A 20,080-nucleotide genomic window follows, 5' to 3' on the forward strand; every position below is an offset into this window, starting at 1 on the left:
GATGGGTCATCTTGGTATTCATAAGGGTCCAGGGACCTCTCCAATCCTTCCCTGAATTCGTACCCATAAGAAAAAGTGTCTGAATCCGACCTGGGGCGAATAGGCCCCATCGAAGACAAAGGCGGCATCGGCCGATGCCGCTCCGACTCTGAGTCGTCGGGGATAATGATCGGGCCGACGTCAATAGTGGGCATTACCAATGTCATGAGCATCCACAATCAACCCGGCGCCAGGGAAGGTCTCAATGTTGCAACCGGCACTGCCGCGTATTCGCCGAAGGCCCCTCAACCGAACCCCTTCGGCCTAAAGGTGACGTATCGTGGTCAGTCAGCCCAAAGATGAGGCGATTGGCCTCCTAGAATTCTTTAAGTTGGGCAGGGGTCGATCCGGCTCCGGGAAACTCGGGGAAGCGCGGAGCGGACCCAGACGCGGACTCCGAGGATGGAGGCCTTTAGCGTCAACACTCCTCCCGGGTTGCGTCAACCGAGCGATGGGGCGAAGTCCGAGAGCAATGGGACCTCTTCGACTTCTTTTTCTTACCTGCACCTGAAGACGACGAGTGGTGGTGACTCCGCGAACATCTCGAGACCTTCTTCTCGATTGAGACCGGGAATTACGCAGGGTCAAGTGCCAAGCCACCATGAGCTTGAGGGACCGCTCCCTCAAGGCCTTCGGGTGCATGGCCTTGCACTCGGAGCACGACTTCAGGTCGTGGTTGCGCACGAGACACCACAAACAAACCTGATGCGGATCCGTCACCGACATCATGCGGTGACAGTCCTCGACGCACCAAATATCTCACAGAAATTTGACAAAACGGTCAAAGTCGATCAAAAAGAGACCAGGGTAGTTCTCTCCAGATCAGCGCGTGGCGCGGAAAGAAATGAAATGACGTCACTGCGTGAAGGCGGCATCTATGTACTACTCCCGACGTCATCACGGCGACTACTACGCCAACAACGCCCGCGGAGTCGACCGATGCCACCTACCGACACGCAAGGGTATTGCTCGAAGAAAAATCTCTGGATCCAGTCTGACGCCTGGGGGAATTCTAAGGTAAGGAATCTGCAACTAGAAGTCTCTATCAGATATAGAATGCACAGGTTGTGGATTGTAGAGCCCTGTACTCAGAGTATTTAAAATGACCATTGTGTTTTGTGATGTGTGATAAGGTCTAGGACCTCCTTCTGTTTCATTCAAATATCTATGCAAGTAAACTTTACAGCCAAACAATGATTTTTCTGATGATCTGATGATTTAAATAACACAGTACATGTATTTGCATTACAGCATGAGCTGTGTACGTACAGTGTTTGAGTCAGTTGAGGATGTTGTTAGCAAAGTGCAAAGTCCCACAAATCACTCAGCCCAGATCATGCCCCGGCAAACTTTGGTATGATACCCATGTAAAACCCACTGAGCCCTTCAGAGTGCCACACAACCCAAACTCACATATAGGATGGCCATATGATGTACTGTCATGTATGGAAGCGATGGTAATGTGTTGTTCATGTAGGTACTCAATGTTCAGCCCGCAGAAAGCAACGCTGGTTAAATTGTTTTCACAGTATGAGATATAGCACAGGTTGGTGCACATTAATTATGGGTATGCAACTGAGGCACTGGGCCCACTCCCTCTAGACCTCCTGATCCTTGGATCTGGCCACATCTGAAGCAAGATTTGGCTGCATGCTTTTACAGTAACTACATTAGGAATGGACAATGAGGTAACCACCTGACCTGGTACTTATTTCCATTAACCCTCATTGTCAATGTGTTACATTGCCAAATGACAGGCCCCTTCCTTTCACATGTCTGTTGTCAGCTTGCCAGAAGTAATGTTTGTACCTTACAGGCCTATTGCACAAGTGAAAAACCCACAGTGCAGATAGTTGGTTGATGCAGGGGAGATCATGAAATGTGAATCACTAGCTTTGTTACATGCAACCAATCAGACCAAACATACCTTGGTATGTTGAATATCATCTCTGGAGGAGGGACACTTATGGTAAGAGCTGTTTCCTGTGATACCAGTACATACCACTCAAACCCACTCAGAATTGGGATGCAATTCCATTATGTAGACCACATTTCCACACATCCACAGAGAGGAAGCTTCCAGTGACACCCATGCCAGCCCTTTCATTGTCACTTAAGTCTTACGGTGTAGTCTGTCAATTGGTAGTTGCCTGTATGGATCGTATGCAGCAAGTTAATGTACCTGGATGTAAAGGTGTCTGTACAGTCATGCACAAGTAGTTTACCCTTCCAAAGGTTATAATGCTGTTTTGTGTCTTCTATTGGCTCACATCACAGTACATGTTGCTTGACCCTGCGCTACAATATTTCAATGAGCTTGCTTAGTCAGTGTAGGCAATGACCAGTTTTGTGGATAGTTAGCAGATGACTCCAAAAGTGTGTTTTTATGTCCCTGTACTTATCACAATGTGTGCTTTACACATGTTGTGTGGCGACAGTTACAAAATGCTAGTGCTAGGTGTTTCAAAAATGTGTATTACACAACCAGTTACCATAAAAAAGTGCAATTGTGACCTCTTCATTTGTGTATTGCATCCATACATGTCAACACCCATCAGAAGCAAGGGATTTGGAAAGCCAACGTCCAGAAGGTGCAGACTCAGGGGGCTCTATCACCAGAGAAGCATCCACTTTTGAAAGAGGTGGGAAGACCCGAGATGCTGGGCCTGGAAGATTGCGGAGGTCCAGTTGGGGCTGTTCTCCCAAAGTGGGCAGGGCGCACACTGGACCCTGATGGCCCGCATATTGGTGGTGGGATACCCTGAGATTGATAGGTGTTTGAGGGGAGCACAGCAGCTGCAAGGGGGTGAGTCCTGGACAGATTCCTACCTGTTACATTGCCAGGCTGATGTGTTAGAGGCAGCCATCTCCCCATGAATATTGGATATAGCCAGTGTGCAATACACAAGATGAGTTGTTGTTTATGTAGGTATAGTAGTTGGTGCATGCTGGTGTCTTGACCCTTCTCCTAGTGACCAGGGAAACAACAGAGTACAGACCGCTAACAATATACTCTCTGGCACAGACACATGGCTGAATGCAGTGGTCAATCATCTCATGTTGTTTCATGTTGTGGGTGTCATTTGTCTCCAACAGTCTACTTGTCCTCAGTGTGTCAGCCCCAACATCAAACAACATGAGATAATAGATCACTCTACTCAGCCGTGTGTCTGGTTAAGGAAGTATATTGGCATCTAGACCCAACAGGCCACTAGGCTTCAGTGTGCCAAGAGTGCTGGTGCCTCACTTCTGTCTGTCATGTGGTGGTGGTGACCATACATGTGACATAGCAGACATTGTCCTTTGTGTGCAGTCACTGAACAATACTTTCCCCTAGGCAATGCAAAGTTAAATGATTTGGGTAACATCACTGTTGGCATCAGTATTTGTGCCTACATGTTAGCATATGTACCTTGCACTTTTGTAGTATCATTTCCACTACTGTTTCATACATGATCTACCTGTCTTTATGGGATGATGCCTGATTTCATCACATATGTTTGCATGCCGAAATCTTGTGTTGAATAGTTTCATATGATGGGCATACCGTCCCTGTGTTACCGCATACAGGATTGTGTCAACAATGTTTGTTGGGTCGCACATCCCCTAACCTATTACTCCATTTTATTTCATAAGAACAAGTGCAGAAGCAATGAAGGACATGACAGGTAGACCTACAGTACTTACTTGCTCACAATGTGCATTTCCATGCCATTGATGTTGAATCATTTGGCTAAGTGCTTTGCACATTTCAATTGTTGAAGGTTCATCACTTGACTGTTGACAAGCACCATGCAGTGACATGCAGAAATGATCGGATCTTATGTATACTCTGTAATCCAATGGAATCTGTGTTTGCATGACCTAAAGGTACAGATATGTGTCTTCCCATTGAGAAATATGTTAAAGGCCATCTTCAGATTTTGGAAAATCCCTGAGCCATAGAAACATTCATTGGTGACTTTTTACAGTGTGACATGGGTGTTTTCATGCCACCTTCATTGGGCAATTGTACTCCTTACTGCTATATGCTGGATTATTTGCCCATCATTCCATCCTGATGTGGTATTGTGTATATGAGCATTTGCTGATCGCATGGCCTTGTGTGGAATCTGTACGAATGTCCTCGGCTTTGCCATAAGATTTGATGGCAACAGGTTAATGAGGGGTGCTACAAGAGCCAAACCATTCAAGGTGACAAGCTCTCCTACTTGATCCATGGGTATTGTGATTGGACAACTTCACTCATGCAACTGAAGTTGTCTGTGATTCTGATTTTCCTGTGTGCAAAGGTTTACAGTTCACGTAGCTTGCTTGCATGTGGTCTTGCAAATGTTGGAGGCACTTTGGGATCCTTGTGGTTGTGGGCTATTGCACATTATGGTCATGTTTTGTGATCAAAGCTGTTGTTCAAGTGTGCTCCCACACATGGACTGTCCCTATTTGTCTTTGTCATTACAGCATCATCACAGGCAAGCCAAGGAGACAGAGCCAAAATCAGTGTGGTAGCAGATGGCCACGGTATCTCCGGTCACAAGATGTCCAACACGGAGGGACCCAGTGGCCCAGAGGGTGAGAGGAGTGCCACGGAGGAGCCCAGATCCACATCATCTTCTTCAGAGTCGACTTCCAGTGGACACTCCCTAGTGGTGGTGGAACACTTTGGACCGGCACCTGCTCCATCCTTGTCTGCCACCCCCAGTTCCATCTCCACCCTCCCTGTTGCTCCCCACCCAGTTGCCCGGGCCCACTCTCCCGAGATGGTAGCCATCTTCTTCGCACCAGGCTCCTCATCCCCTGCCCCTGTTACACATGCTGCCCCGAAAGAGGGGGACCTCCTGAGGAGCATCTCTGTGGGTCAGACTGCCATTCTGAATGTCATCCAGGTGCAGGGCACCCAGCTCTAACAGATAGTTTTGTACCTGGAAGGCATTCACAGTACCATGTCTACCCTACAGAGATCTTTTCAGGCTCTGGCCTCCTTTCTCACTGCAGCCTTCCACCTCCCCACCACCTTCCTCTTCCCAGTCAATTTCCCTATTCCCATTCATGTCTGAAGCGCGCACACACACATACGCACGCACATACCTCAATAGCCACAGGCAGCACACATAAACACAAACGCCACAAGACACATAAGCATGCAAGCACTCAACAGTCACTCACGCCACTCACAACCACTACCACATCCACCATACCCCCAGACACCACCCCAAAACTCAGACACAAGCACCACATCCACCATACCCCCAGATACCACCCCAACACCCACAAACACAGCCACCATAGCCACAATACATCCAGACGCCACCTCCACATACACAGACACACCTACCACTCCCACCATACTCATCACATCCACACCACAGCCCGCCAAGAGACTCAAAGACACACACTTGCACATGCAAGGGACACCAGCAAAACACAAATATACTTCAGGCACACACACCAGCACCAGCAAAACTCAAAGCCACACCTGACATATGCACTTCCTCAAACTCTCAACCCCTAATCGCACCTGTGCACCCTCCCCATTTTCCCCAAGAAGGTTTTCTGATTGCCCTTGCCCTTACTCCTGTGGAACTCACCCCCCTTCCAAAGCAAAAAAGGAACCTGCCCACACCAAAACCCATCCCTTCTACGTCCAAGTCCTCCTCTGTAGAACCTGCCCCCCCTCCAACCTGGAACCTCGCCATACCCCACCCAAACCCAAGAAGAAACCGACCCATCCCAAACTGACCCTTACCCGTCCCACAACCAAAACCACCCATCCTAAACCCAACCCACCCCACCCAAGGGTGATCAGTGAGGTGCCTGGAATGCTCACTAAATGACCCTCCTGTGGAGGTTTCTGTGGCAGTGACCTATAAAGCAAGTTGTGGGGCACAGCAGTGTGCACAGCACACCTTTCAACAAGGAATGGCTATTGGCCTCTTCTCAATTTTTGGAGGCTTGTAAATAAAGCTCAGTTGTTTGCTTTGCTATACATTGGTCCTGCAATTCCTTTTCTACCTTTTTGATGTTTATGAATGATATGTGAGGTATGACTACATTTGTGTTTGTTTCACCCTGATTTATGATCCATTTACTGAGGTTGGTAATATATGACTTTGAAACCAGTGCTACAGTCACCCAGGACAAGGGGAAATGTTCTATGGATGGATGTGAGGGATGTGATCCAATTGGGTTGACGCTGCATTTGGTGTTGGTCCCTATGGTAAGTATTTCCTATTGTCTTGGTAACTGTCAACATCTATTGGGTTAAAGTTCTCTCCCTGATGTAGATTGGACATGTGTTTAGTGTGTGCAAGCTAGAGGTTTGTTTGTCCACACATAGAGGGTGTTAAATTGTGCTACCTTCCTATACAAGTGAATGAACATGTATCCATTTTAATGTGTGTACCATACACCTACCTTATCTAAATGTGTGATCCATGCTGTTACTGGTGTATTTGCTTTCTAGACTTGCTCTTACATGTTTGCCACATGGGCATATCACTGGGTTATGCTATAGGTTGTCCCTGATATTCATCAGGCAACAGTTCCTGTGCAAAATGTGCTTTTTGAGGAATGTGCAAAGAGGCATGTGCAAAGTGAAATGTGTCCCAGGACAGCAGCCTTCCTAGTGTCCCCCTAATGCCGCCATACCTATTCTGCAGGGATTGTTTACATTGTGTGCTTTGGATGTTTGTCACACAAATTATTCTGCATCCCATTTACCTTACATTCTTTTGCTACGTGGGTGATGTTGTGAGAGTCCATTACAAGCATTCTGCAGGGAAGGTGTGTTTGGGTTCAATGACACATCCACACTGATGTATGTGCTCTGTCTTAACAGGCCATGGCATGTGTACAATGTGAGAGTGTCACTTCAATTTGCAATTGTGATATTGATGTGAATTTGCTGTTCTGTGATACAGTGTTAAGTACGCATCACTGTCCCTGAAACTGGGATGTGCACTCATATCAAGTTTTGTTGTGTGTTGCGGTGCATTGTCAGTGACCTGGTCAAAGGGGGCACCATGGGGCTGTGTTGGGACATACGTTGTGTGCAACTCTGAACTGGGACACACAAAATATATTTGGGGCACGGAGTACAGCACACATACTAGGTCAATGGCAACCCATCGAGTTGCAGTAGGGTTGGAGGAAATGGGTAGGTGTTTGACTTACCGACCATTGGGTCCACGACAACATCGATTTTGTGTGCAATCGAGCAGCACAAGAATTAGCAGGACATGTAGAATCAGCTCCATGGTGGCACCGGATGTGTGAGGCTGCCTACAGGAGAGTTTCGTCCTTATATCCCTCAGTTTCCACCAACTCAAATGTGGTGGATGGACCACCAGGGTCACATCAGCTGGATGCAACATCGTGATTAGGACAGAAGGTACACTGGCAGTCCACCCTTCAAAAGATGCACTGGCCTACCTCGCCAACTCTGTGGTCTAGATTTGCTGGTGGAGTGGATGGGACCACCCGTAGCAGTCTTTCGTCAATGTAACAACATGTATCGTAATATGGCATTCGGACCACAAACAAGGGGGCGTTTGGACCACTGGCACCATGGCATTCCCTTGATAGCCAAAGTCGTAATCAAGCCTTTACATTTGTATTCTGGAAATGTATCACATTGCTATGTTCCCACACATGTATGCTGATATTGGATGTTATGTCCCTGCGGTTCTCATGGATAATCGCTGTATTTTTTTTATGGGCAATAAGACGTTTTTAAAAAAAGAATAAGATGGTGATATTTTTGTTATTAATATGGTTTTGACAATATTTTGGTGAGTCGACATTGTTGTCCACAATATCTTATCATGGAACTGAACTGCTAATAAGTGCAGGCTATCTATCATTGTTAAAGTATTTGGAGCCCAAAATGTTGCGGCCTCCTGATATCTGGGAGGTGCACCCCCACCTTTCCGCCTCTGCATCTGGACCTGGAGGTATCAAGCCCTGCCCAAGTATGAAGACTATAGATGGTGCTTTAAAACTCACCACTCTTATGTACCTAAGTCGAGGGCACTTGGAGTTCAGCCTCCAAGGGTTTGCTCCACTATCTCAGAGTGGGGGTAGGGCATCCTTCACTATATCCTCACAGTCCTCGCTCACTGCATTAGATATATCACATCCTGCCATTAGTGTCCATAGCTTTGTCCAAACCAGCTCTCCCAGAGAGGGGAGCACCACCAATAGTCTTTGTATCCTTCAGGGTCCTAAGCTCTGGGGTTTCCTCCTGCTCACCTGCCCTTGCCAGGCCCTAACTTCAAGTATTCTACCTGTTTACCGAGTACCTATGGAGGGGTACCCTTGCCCTCTCTCACAAGAGAGGAATTGGCCACCACTGCCTCTCTTCTTGAGTGCTTCAGGGGTAAGCTGCACTATTTAGCGCCTCATCTCCTGGCATGCATATCATCACCATACTGCTACTTGACAGAAGGGTCCCAGCAGAGATCCTCCACGGTCTTCCCGAAGCCGGCCCTTCTGCTGTTCTTCTCGTTCTTCTGTTCTATCCATCCCCACCAGTGCCTTTAGAGCAGATTTCACTTTTAGAAGCAGCAAACAATCACTAAAATTCAGAGCTGGACTACAGCATTCCAGCTGGAAGGCCAGCAATTAATAACTAGCATCATGGTCCATTCACAGGGAAAGTTAAAAATCAAAATCAGATTGAAACACCCAATATTTACAATGCATTTATAATAAATTAAAAATATAATTAAATACACTGGAAAGCGGAAGAAGTTCTAAAATATTTAAACCAATAAGGTGCAGTATTCTGAGTGTGCCGCTGTATAAGACTCATTCACAACCACTGTCCATATCTTCATGGACACATAAATATATAGCATGTACCCACTAGTGTTTCCTCCACACCCACAAAGCCATTAGCCCAGAAGTTGGTTATTCCACACTTCCACTTTCAACTTTAATGGAGATGACTCATCTGTAGCATGGTGTATATCTAACAGTAACTGTTGGGTATTCTCGTCCTACTCTTCTGTACTTAGGTCAAAGGCAACAGACGTCACCACATGTTGGTGAGAACCTGCAAAGATAAATTTATAATCCCAAACTAGCTGTAATCCCTACATTCATTGTCTTCTAATTGGCAGAGTTAATAATCTGTTTTTTGTTATTGCCCAAAATCCCTTAGAGGTTTTCGTATTGCAATGGAGTTTTCCCACCTACAAAACACATCCATTAGCAAATGCCACCATTGTTCTTCTTATGCTTTCCATTTTGGGTAAGTCTGTTACTCCTCCCCACAAGTGATATGCTAGCCTATTGAATGAGATTCTGAAAAGCATGAAAAGCATGAGATGAGTACATACCTGTCCTCCGTTCAATTTCAAAGGAGTGGCTCAACTGTTCCCCACACTGTATCATAGTATAGAATTAACTTGGTAAATACAGCTCATGTGTCCCCTAGAACAGGATCAGCAGCCATGCTGAGAAAGGTTTCCCATACAAGGGGAATGTCCATTAGATCAAAAGCCTGCATAAAATCTATAAATGTTGATATTTAGGAGCCTTGCTTGAGATCAACAAAATTTGACACAATTGATCCTGATCAGATATAAGACCAGGCATTCCTCAATTGTTCTAAATGTCTTTTTGAAGGTTTGCTTGTCTTTAGGTAACATGCCTACCTCTGTTACTGACACTTGGAATTGGTTTAACAACACTTGCCATGCATCTTTGCACATTTGTCTAGGAACATTTAAAAACAATCTTTTTTGGTCCTGGGGCCTTTCCAGACTTCTGTTGAGCTTCAGCAAGCCCCACCTCCCCTACTGTAAATATCTCAACCTTGGTAGAAGTCTTTGTCAAGCAGAATAGCAGTCGAATGTATGAATAATATTCCTCCTAACGATGATATATGCCAGCTATGTGATCAATCAAGTGTGATGTTCTGATGCTGCAATCAATTTGGAAAGGTGCAGCCTTTTGTAGCCAACCATCAGAAAGCTCTGACATGCTTTTTAGTCAGAGTATTCTTTAGATTGTCCCATGCAATTGCAAGCTGCTTCCTTCCACTTCTTGTTCACTGTGTGTTGTGCAATGTATTGTGCTACATATTTACCATGGGATACAGAAATTAAGCCCCTGTTAGCATCACCACATGCATTCTTCAAGAAAGGGGGCAGCAGCCGAGTTAAACTTATTTTAACTTATGAATGGAAACATACCAATTTCTGTTTATTGCTTAAAAAAAAGGTAAAATGTCAATATGGGTAGATTTTTATACATTGACATAATTTGGGAAAACATTAGAAACAAAACAACCAGTGGGTCAAAAATAGAAACAATGAAAATCGGAAAACCTTAATAAAAAAACTACAAACAGTATTCCATCACCATATTTTGAAAGACATTTGTTTGAGGGCCAATAGCTCACATGTACTACAAACATTACCTGTGGTCCCATCATTGTAAGTATCTTCTTTGTCACTTACCAGAGATACAATTTTGTCTACTGGTAACAGTCCAGGTCTAATGGTGTCTCCTTCCTTTAGAACATTCTGCACATTTTCAGGGATGAGGAAAGACTCGTTGTACCAGATGTCAAACTCTGAAAAAGAGAATAAGGACCATAATGTTGTGATATAACCACCAGATTCCAGACTAGGATCTAGGGGCAAGATGTAATATCAATAGGAATACTGATTTCCTAATTGGTTCTCTCAAATTGCAATTAGGAAATCTGTAATCCTAAAGTATGAAACTCCTTTGAGTTTCATTAGCGATTCCTAGTGGGTTGCAAATAGATCTACCTCATGCATATTAATGAGGTAGGTCGCAATTCGCTTCGCAACCCATTAGGAATCGCAACCATCACGGGGATGATGGCTTGCTGGGCTCAGCAGACAACCATGTCTGTGATTGCTTTTTAATAATGCATTTTTTTAAAATGCAGCCAGTTTTCCTTAAAGGAAAACTGTAGGCTTTTGAAAAGAAAAAATGAAAATTCCACAGCCTGCTCTTAAAAATATTATTATTTACATTCTCAATGGGGAAGGGGTCCCCCGGGGTTGGAAACTGGTGGTAAAATATTACTGTTTTGCAACCACAATTTGGTCGCAAAACAGTAATACATACCATACCGATTCGGTATTTGGAAGGGATGCCCTAAACATACCCCTTCCAAATACCGAATCGCATTTCGCCTTCTGTACATTGGAAAAAGCATTTTTCCAGACACAAATGGCTTTGTATGCCTGGCCCTAAAAGAGACCCACAATAGTTATAACTACTGCCATAACTAACACTGCACACTGAATTAGCAGTCCGAATAAAATGTTCAGACACGGCTAGCCATTGTCAGCCCCAAACCAAAACTAAAGACCTAAGGGCATGATTCACAAAGGTAAACTTACACTTTCTGTAAGTTTATGTGTGTTTTGGAATTCACAAACTCCCATTTAATAGTAAGCTTGCGACTGTTGAGGCTCAGCAGTCGGCCGGAGTTTCCCTACCTTTTTATGCATGTCGTTTTCTGCCGAGACTGTGGAGAGTCCGCAGTCGCAAAGATACCATCAAATCAGAGTTTGTGCAGTCCAAAACGAATGTAAACTTATACAAAAGTGTAACTTTACCTTTGTATATCAGGCCCTCAGTGTTCTGCGGCTTGCGAATCTTTACAATAAAACTTTGCAAGGATAGTTCAGGATGGGAAGGCCAAAAGGATAGAAAGGCTACCAAAATTTCAGTCCCACCAGCTGGCATAGATTTCGGGCTGTCATCAAAAAAGTGTGGCAAGGATGGGGGTGGCAGAGGGACAGGAGCGAGCAGAAAAAATCAGAGTGAATTTGAAAGGACTGTGTAGAGAAAGCAGGCCGACAGGGAAAGAGTGGAGTAGGAGTGCTAGTCAATAAAGGAGTTGAGATGTATAGGAAGGGAGAGAAAAGGAAGAATTGTGGACATGAAGGAAAAGTAATAGGAAGGAAGTACAGCATACAGGGGGGCAGGGGAGTGCACTATATTTAGGATCTAGTGGAATTTGTTTATGTTTATCATTTTGTTGTCATTTAATCATTAAGCGAGGTGTGGGCCGAAAACCTCTTTATTGCTCAGCTACACATCTGAGAACATACAACTGGTGCGGGTAACTCGCTTAATATGTATTATTATTATTATTATAATTGTATTTCAGTAGCACTTACTACCTCTAACGAGGTGTTGAAGTGCTTTTCGGCAAATAGCATGCTACTCCAGAACCCAAGAGGAATTAGTGGGGGATTAGAATAGAGAAATATGAGTACAGTGTTAGTATTAGTATGTGTTAATTTGAGAGGAGGATATGTGGGTTTGTTAGTTGGACTGACTAGAGTAATGGAGGGATAGAGGAGGGAAGAATCCAGAATTGTTAATAAATAGGCTAAGGCTTGGGGTGAGCAAAGAGAGCTGGAGGAGGGAGGAGTCTGTGGAAAGGGGTTAGGGAAATCATAATAGGAGAATGGATTTGGGATGAGTCAGAGTGGGGATGGGGGATAGATTGATAGAGAGGAGACAGAGTAAAGCTTTAGAGAGTAAATTATTTTTTATTTATTTATTTATTAAGATGTATTTATTTAATTGTATTTATTTTTTCTCTAGTACAGTAGGACTAGAGTAATAAATAGACATAAAACATAGTAATTGAGTATATGTGTAAGGAATATAATAATGGGTATAATAATATGAGCAGTAGCATTGTATTGTATAAACACAGACTTTCAGGATTTGTAATATTTAATGTTAATTAATAAGTGTACTTTTCTAGCATTCATTGATCCTTCCTCAATTTGTCAATAGCAAAATGCTTGCAGTTAAATAGTTAAGATAACATTTGCTCATTGTGATATAAAAAAGAAAGTAGGAATTCATAAGTATCTATTATAACAACTTATCTAGGAGCTATTTGATGACCTATGAACATGTTAAGCATAGAATAATATACACATATTTATGTATGCACACACATATAAACATATACACACATATGCATACTTTGAGAAAACTGGGCTGATGGCAAAGGCCCCTAACTTTTTGCCCCCATTTTCCACTTTTTGCTGGTGTTTTCCTGACTCTGATGGTGCCCTGGGTACTGCTAACCAGTTCCAGGGCCTGTGCTCTGTGTAAAATCAATATGCAAATTAGGCTAATTATAATTGGCTAAGTCAACCTACCTATAAGTTCCTAGTATATGGTAGGGCATGTAGGTATAAGGACCACAGCATAGGTAGTGCACCCAAAGGTGCACTGCTGAGGTGCCCAGTGTCATTTTAAAGGCAGGCCTGCCTTGCTGGCTGCTTTTAAATTAAAGTTATATGCAAATTCGACTTTGGAATTAAAAGTAGTTCCAAAGTCTTAAACTACCTTATTGTTACATATAAGTCACCCCTAAGGTGTGCCCTATGTGCCCCTAGGGCTGGGTGCCATTTAACTATAAGCAGGGACCTTATTAAAATAGTTTTATAAGCCCTGGTGAGGTAATAACAGCCACATTTGTTTTCCCTCATAGTAGTGAATGGCCTTCATAGGCTAGAATGGGGAGACTTTATTTTAATTTTAAAAGTCCCCTTAAGTGACAGATACAAAAAGAGTTTGGTATCAAATTAATTGAAATTAATTGTTATAATAAATCCCACAACTTCCAGTTGTTGGATTTAATATAACTTGTTCAGGTAAAAAGTTTTAAACTTTACCTAAAAAGTTGGCAACTTCAGCCCTGCATTGTTTTTGCTGCTGTGCTCTGGTTGGCCCGCATCTGGCAGCCTGGCCAGGCTGCATTGATGAGGTGTGAAGTGGCCAGGCTTCACACAAAGAGATGTGCCTGTGGGAGGCGATCTCCCTTCAGCAGATGGTGAGGCAGGAAGGGGGAAGGCTGCCAAACTGGTCTTCAAAGGCAGAGAAGGACATTTGGAGCAACCCAACAACACCCCCACATCCTGCAACCCCAGATGGTAATCCCAAGATTTTTTACTTCCTTGGATAATTGAGGAGGTGGTCCTAGATCGTCAGACCAGGCACTCAGTGGGTCATTTCCAGGCGGCACATGTGAGTATTTCCGTTTTGGAAGCATTCAGTTTGCGGTGGCTCCAAGTCATCCACTGATCAACAGCCCTGAGGCAACTGAAGATTTATGAGTTTTCAATGTCTTTGGGGCATTCCAATTTAAGTAGTATTTGGGTGTCATCTGCATAGTTGTAGCATGTGAGTTGAAAATCATTGATCGATTCTGGTAATGACGTCATGTGGATATTGACAGGCATGGGTGAGATGATCTTAGTGGACGCCTGCTTTTGTGAGGTAGGGTTTGGATGAGAAGGGGGGAGAACAGATAATATTAGTTCTGTTTTGAAGGTAGGATGTAATCCAGTCGAGAGCAGTCCCTTCTATGCCGGCTTCGTGGAGTCTTTGAATTAGGGTGTCATGGTCAACAGTATCAAAGGCAGCTGAGAAGTCAAAGAGAAGTAGTGCAGAAACTCCATTGTGGTCGACTGGATTTTTAAGATCATCCCAGATTGGTATGAGTGCCGATTCAGTGCCTCTTCCTGGGCTGAATCCAATTTGGTAGTCTAAAAGTATGGAGTTGTCTTCGGTGAATTGTGAAATCTGGGTGAATGCTGCTCTTTCTATCAGTTTGCCCAGGAAAGGTTCATTTGTAAGTGGTCTGTAGTTGTTGGGGTCATGTGGGTCTAGGATTGTTTTCTTTAATAATGGACGTATGTATGCCTTTTCAGGTCTTCAGGGAAAGTTCCTGTATTTAAAGAGTTATTGATGATTCTTCCTACAGGTGTGGCAGCAGAAGTAGATAAAAGAATGTTCTTGAAGATGTGTGGTTAACAAGAGTCAGAAGGGCAGCCGGAAGACCTGCTTGTTTTGACCAAATCCATAAATTCACCTTATGATATTTGTTTGAAAGAGTGCGGAGGGTGGGTTGATTTACTCTTGGAGGGGATTTTAGGAAACTGGTTGGTGCTGATGGTTTTCCTATGTTTTAAATATGAGTCAAATGTGTCTGCCTTAGTTGTGAAATGAATTGCCAATTTGTTTGTGAAATCTTGAGTAGTGAGATGACTTTCTTCCATGCATTTAGGTTTTGGAAATTCATTGAGAATTTTTTTTTAATTCTTTACTTGGAGATTTAGCAATTTGAATTCTGTCTGTTTTTTAGCTTTTTTGATTGATGATTTGTATATTCTGTTACATTTGTGTAGCTGAAGTTTGTCTTGAATGTTGTTTGTTTTGTGCCAGGTTGGTTGCAGCCTTCTGATTTGTTGCTTTATCATTTTGAGTTCTGTGTTTCTCCAAGGTGTTGGTTTTCGTTTGTACTGTTTAGTTTTTCAGAGTGGTATTAGGATATCCAAAGCTTCCTGTAGCCACTCATAAAGTTTTGGAACATCATTTATTGTGTCTAGCTGTGTGTTGGCTCTTAGGTATGTTTCTAAGTCTTCAAAACTGAGTTTGCTCTGTGGTTGATATATGTATTATGTAAGGTGCTATCCGGTATGTTGATTTGACGTGTTTTATGTCGGAAAGTTACCAAATGGTGGTCTGACCATGTGATTGGCGTGATGGTTTGAATGGTAACTATCTCAGGGTTTGCAAAAATGACATCCAACGATGTGTGTGGGATTGTGTACAATCTGATATAGGTTCAATGTGACTAGGCCGGTGGTGATAGCTTTTGGATAGGGCATATTGGGTTTGTCAAACCAAATGTTTAGGTCCCCAAGAATGCATATGTTTGAGTATAATGTTATGAGGTTTGAGACTGTGTCTAAAAAGTGTCTGGTAATGTTGAATTGTTAGGTGGAGGTCTGTTAAGGAGGAGAAGTTACAGGCGGAAAATAGTGTAGGGTTGCATCTGGTGAGGCGAGCCTCACAACCTTGCATAGGAATGTCTGTTTTACTGAGATTTATTGCTTGTTTGAATATAATAGCTAGTCCACCTCCTCTTTTGCCTATATGGTTCTATGTGATGGTTTGATAGCCTGGAGGAACAGCTTCATTCAATACTGGGGCCATGTCATCTCCCAACCATGATTCAGTTACGAATTGTAAATCAAGTTGTGTGTCAGTGAGCAGGTTGTAGATGTAGTGCTTCTTTTTTTAGAGTGATTGAGCATTTATGGTTAGGCATTTAGAAAATATGTGTTTGTGGCGGTGTCATTTTGTCTTGGAGGAGGTCGAGCAGTATATTTTGAACTTGTAGCAGGTGTGTTGTTAGTTGTGATAACTGTATGAGGGTCACAATAGTCCTGTTTTTCTATATAGTGTTCCTTGTCCAGCAGGCCGAGAAGGCATTTTGTTGGGTCTGTGTGTGTTGGTGCTGAACTTGGTGGCGAAGAGTGACATGGTGAGTGAAGTTTGTTTTGTAGAGTAGCCTTATTGTGTAATAGACAAGGTGATGCAAAGTTGTTAAGAGTGGGGTGCTGTTTATTTTGTTTGTGTGTGTTTAGTGTGGAAGGAGTATGGGTTGGGGTAGTGGAGGAGCATGTGGATCATAATGTAAGGCTCTAAATTGTGCAATGGATGAGAGGTGGGTCAATGAATGTTGCTGTTTTGTGGTGCTTGTGGTAGATGTTTGTGAAGAGTGAGAATGTAGGAGTAAAGATTGATCAGGATATGTATTATTTGTGCAGTGATGAGGGTGGGAGTGGGTGTGACGGAAAGTCTGAAAGTTTGTGTTATTTTGATGTGCAGATGTGTGTGGTTTGTTTTGTTTTTGTGGAATAGTGAGAGGAAATATTGATGTAGTGTTTTCTGTGAAGGATTTGTATATGGGTTAGTGCTGGTGAGTAGTATTAGAATATTACACGGGGTGTTGATGTGTTTTGGAGAATAGTGTGTGAGGTGTGTAAGAGGAGATGGACAAGAGTCAGGGGTGATTGTGTTAGTTTTGATCACTGGAAGAGGTAATATGTGTGGTGGAGTGGAGTGTAAGGATTCTATGGTTGTGTGTAATTGGTGAAGAGAATGGGAGGGTGTTTGTGGATGGTGTGATGGAAGGCTGGGTTTAGGTATTTTTCACAATAAAGGGGGGTCTGGCAGGAGCAAATAGAGGATTGTGCTGTTGGTTTGCATGAACAGGGAGTGTGTGTCTGGATGGCTGAAAGTAATGTATAATGTGGTTTTGTGTTGTGTGGGTGGTGGCAGGATGTGTCAGTGGGAATGGACAGAGTTGTGTTTGGTGTGAGAATGAAGGTGTCTAAATGGAGTAGTTGTGGTAGATATGTGTATAGGTGTGGTATGTGGGGTTTTGTGCTGGTTGATGAGGCACTGCAGTATGAGGTCTGTTTGTGGAGCATGATTTGGATGCCTTTGCTTATATTGTGTTTGGATGTTGGAGGTTGTGTAGGGAATGTTGTCTTTGACTTTGAGAGGTTGAAAGGCTGAGATGATTTGCTGTGATTCACACCAAGGACCTGTAGTTCTGTGGATGGCTTCACAACCCACAGAGGTGCTTTAAGAGCATTAGGCGTTATTTATTCCCTGCCCTTTTTTTTAGGAGTGGAAAAATAAGTTAAGTCCCTTCAGCAAGATTAGTAATGATGGATACGGAATGCTCTCTGCAGTCTGTTTTGTTTTTTAAATAACACAGCAGTGTGATACAACATGGGATGCTTGACTTATTGAGAAGGTGGTGGTTGGGGGAGAGGAGGGTGTTAGGTATGTCCCAAGATATTGCATTGATACTGTACAACACTGACTAGGCGTGATGATACCTAGTACATAAATGGCACCACCACTCTGACTTCCTTAGTTAGTTCCCAAACACTTCCAGAAATAATTGAGAATTCTGAACAGAAGTGGGTGTGCAATAAGGAAACTGCAAAGGGAACATATTATCCATGAGAATTAACTTTACAGTGGATAGATAACTCTTGCCTTTATTGAACTATTGGCTCTGGAGAGGCTTTATTTTTTTAAAGATTCCTTGATACTGGCCAAATGTGGATAGACGTTTAAAAGGGCTGGCTAACCAAGAAGAGAAGCTGCATCAAAATATTCTGAAACACCGATCTTCCAAGCAAGGATTCTGCTCTGACATCTGACTACAATTAATAATATTTTACATAAGAATAGAGATAAGACCAAATGGTTGACAAAATCGCCTAAAGTACACCTCTCAAGAATGTAGTTGTGCCTCCTGTGTCCTTGGTCAAATATGTAATTATTCCTCCTGGACCGTACTGTTGGCAGCCCTGTAGTGTTCTCTGATGCAGAACATTATCCATGAAAGTAAGCATGGGCAAAGCCATAGGTCTGGCTTTAGTGTACCAACAAATGTGAACAGAGGCACTCACAAATCCTGTTTGCATGCAGTGTATACACAAATGTTGTTTATCACATTAAAGCCTGTCCTGTCCTACTGGCTTCGCCATTGGAGGGAAAACGTAGCAAAAAATTGTGCTTTCTTTGCAGAATTATATAGCAAAATAATAACTGAATGTGATAAACAGGATAGCTGTGTTTAGTTTTTAGATTTAAAATATTCCCTTGTGCATTCTAATGGGAGCACTTTCAGGAAGGTGGAATGATAAATCACCAGCTGATAGCATGAGGTGAGAGGGTACTACTCTCCTAGGTGGAGCCAAGCCAAAGCCCACACTTCAATCATTTCATAGAATTGCTATAAATATGCCATCCAGACCATGGAGCTGTTAAGCCATGCCTAAAATGGGAAGTTTAGCTTATATAGATAATCAATTATTATGCACTAGTATTTGGTGTACTTGTGAGATGCAGTAAAAAACCCAGTGAAAATGTGAAAAACGGTTTGCAGGACATTTTAAAATATTTTGGTATGGGAGCGTGGACTGAAGCCAAGTGAAATGGCTGTCTGAGCTATCTGCTCCGCATCCGATCCCTGAACATCGACTGTTACATGCACCTATTGGACAAGATGGCTTTGCTGCTATGCATTGAGATGGCTTAAGGTGCTTTGCACACTTATAGGAGTCGATGTAAGGTTAATATGAAGGATGTGAGCGCATTTTAAATCTCCTGCTATGGAGCTCATCAAGACAACATGGTGGCCACGAGTGGGGTGACCGATCGAATATAAGTAACGAACAACATCATTAGGATTAGCGAAACAACTGTAAGACTCTCTAACTATGTTTGTGTGACTTCTCGGAGGGCCGTTTCCGTACTTGCTACCCGTTGTATTTACAATTGCTGCCTCCTGATTTCCGATTGCTCCAATCATTCCACATCGCTACAGCCCACATGCCTTTCATAATCCCGCTTCAAAGCACATTCAGCTTTCTCTCTCCCGTTTTGTATTAAAGTAGAGATTCAGTCATGTTCTTACCATCATTTTTGATGTTTACACTTGTGCCCTGTATATGGGCCCTAAATGTATGCCAAAATGAGAATGGTATACAATAATTTCACAAATGGCGCCCATAGCTTTGTCTTCATGCCTTGTTCTTTTAGGGGATTACAACTTTGAATGTGCTTGTTCCTTACTGCCTCTCTGTTAGACTTTTCATCCTTGGTGTGGTCTCCCTTAACTTTTTGCCTCTGTTTCCCAGGTTGTTGATGTGTGCAAGACTCTGTTTTTGTGTTTTTGTTGCTCTGGGCACTTTACCACTGCTATCCAGTGCTAAAGTGCAAGTGCTCCTATACAAAATGTGTATGTAATTGGTTCATCCATGATTGGCATATTTGATTTATTAGTAAGTCCCTAGTACAGTGCACTAGAGGTGCCCAGGGCCTGTAAATCAAATGCTACTAGTGGGCCTGCATCACAGGTTGTGCCACCCAAGTTAGTAGCTCTGTAAACATGGCTCAGACCTGTCACTGCAGTGTCTGTGTGTGCAGTTTTAAACTGCCAATTCAACTTGGCAAGTGTACCCACTTGCCACCCCAAACCTTCCCTTTTCTTACATGTAAGGCACCCCTAAGGTAGGCCCTATGTAGCCCTATGGGCAGGGTGCAGTGTATGTTTAAGGTAGGACATATACTAATGTGTTTTATATGTCCTAACAGTGAAATACTCCTAAATTCGTTTTTCACTGTTGCAAGGCCTATCCCT

General features: G+C 43.2%; 1 protein-coding gene across 6 annotated transcripts in view; it reads right to left on the reverse strand.

Annotated features, from left to right (window-relative positions):
• The window catches only part of KIF9 (kinesin family member 9), a 483,408-nt gene that overhangs the window by 24,409 nt on the left and 438,919 nt on the right, over positions 1 to 20,080 (reverse strand). For all 6 annotated transcript variants that reach the window (XM_069210940.1, XM_069210938.1, XM_069210939.1 and 3 more), the window contains one exon: positions 10,506 to 10,621. In XM_069210940.1, the coding sequence (XP_069067041.1) occupies positions 10,506 to 10,621 (116 nt within the window). The remainder of the gene's footprint in view (positions 1 to 10,505; positions 10,622 to 20,080) is intronic.

Source organism: Pleurodeles waltl, chromosome 10, assembly GCF_031143425.1.
Source record: "Pleurodeles waltl isolate 20211129_DDA chromosome 10, aPleWal1.hap1.20221129, whole genome shotgun sequence".
NCBI classification, from domain to species: domain Eukaryota; kingdom Metazoa; phylum Chordata; class Amphibia; order Caudata; family Salamandridae; genus Pleurodeles; species Pleurodeles waltl.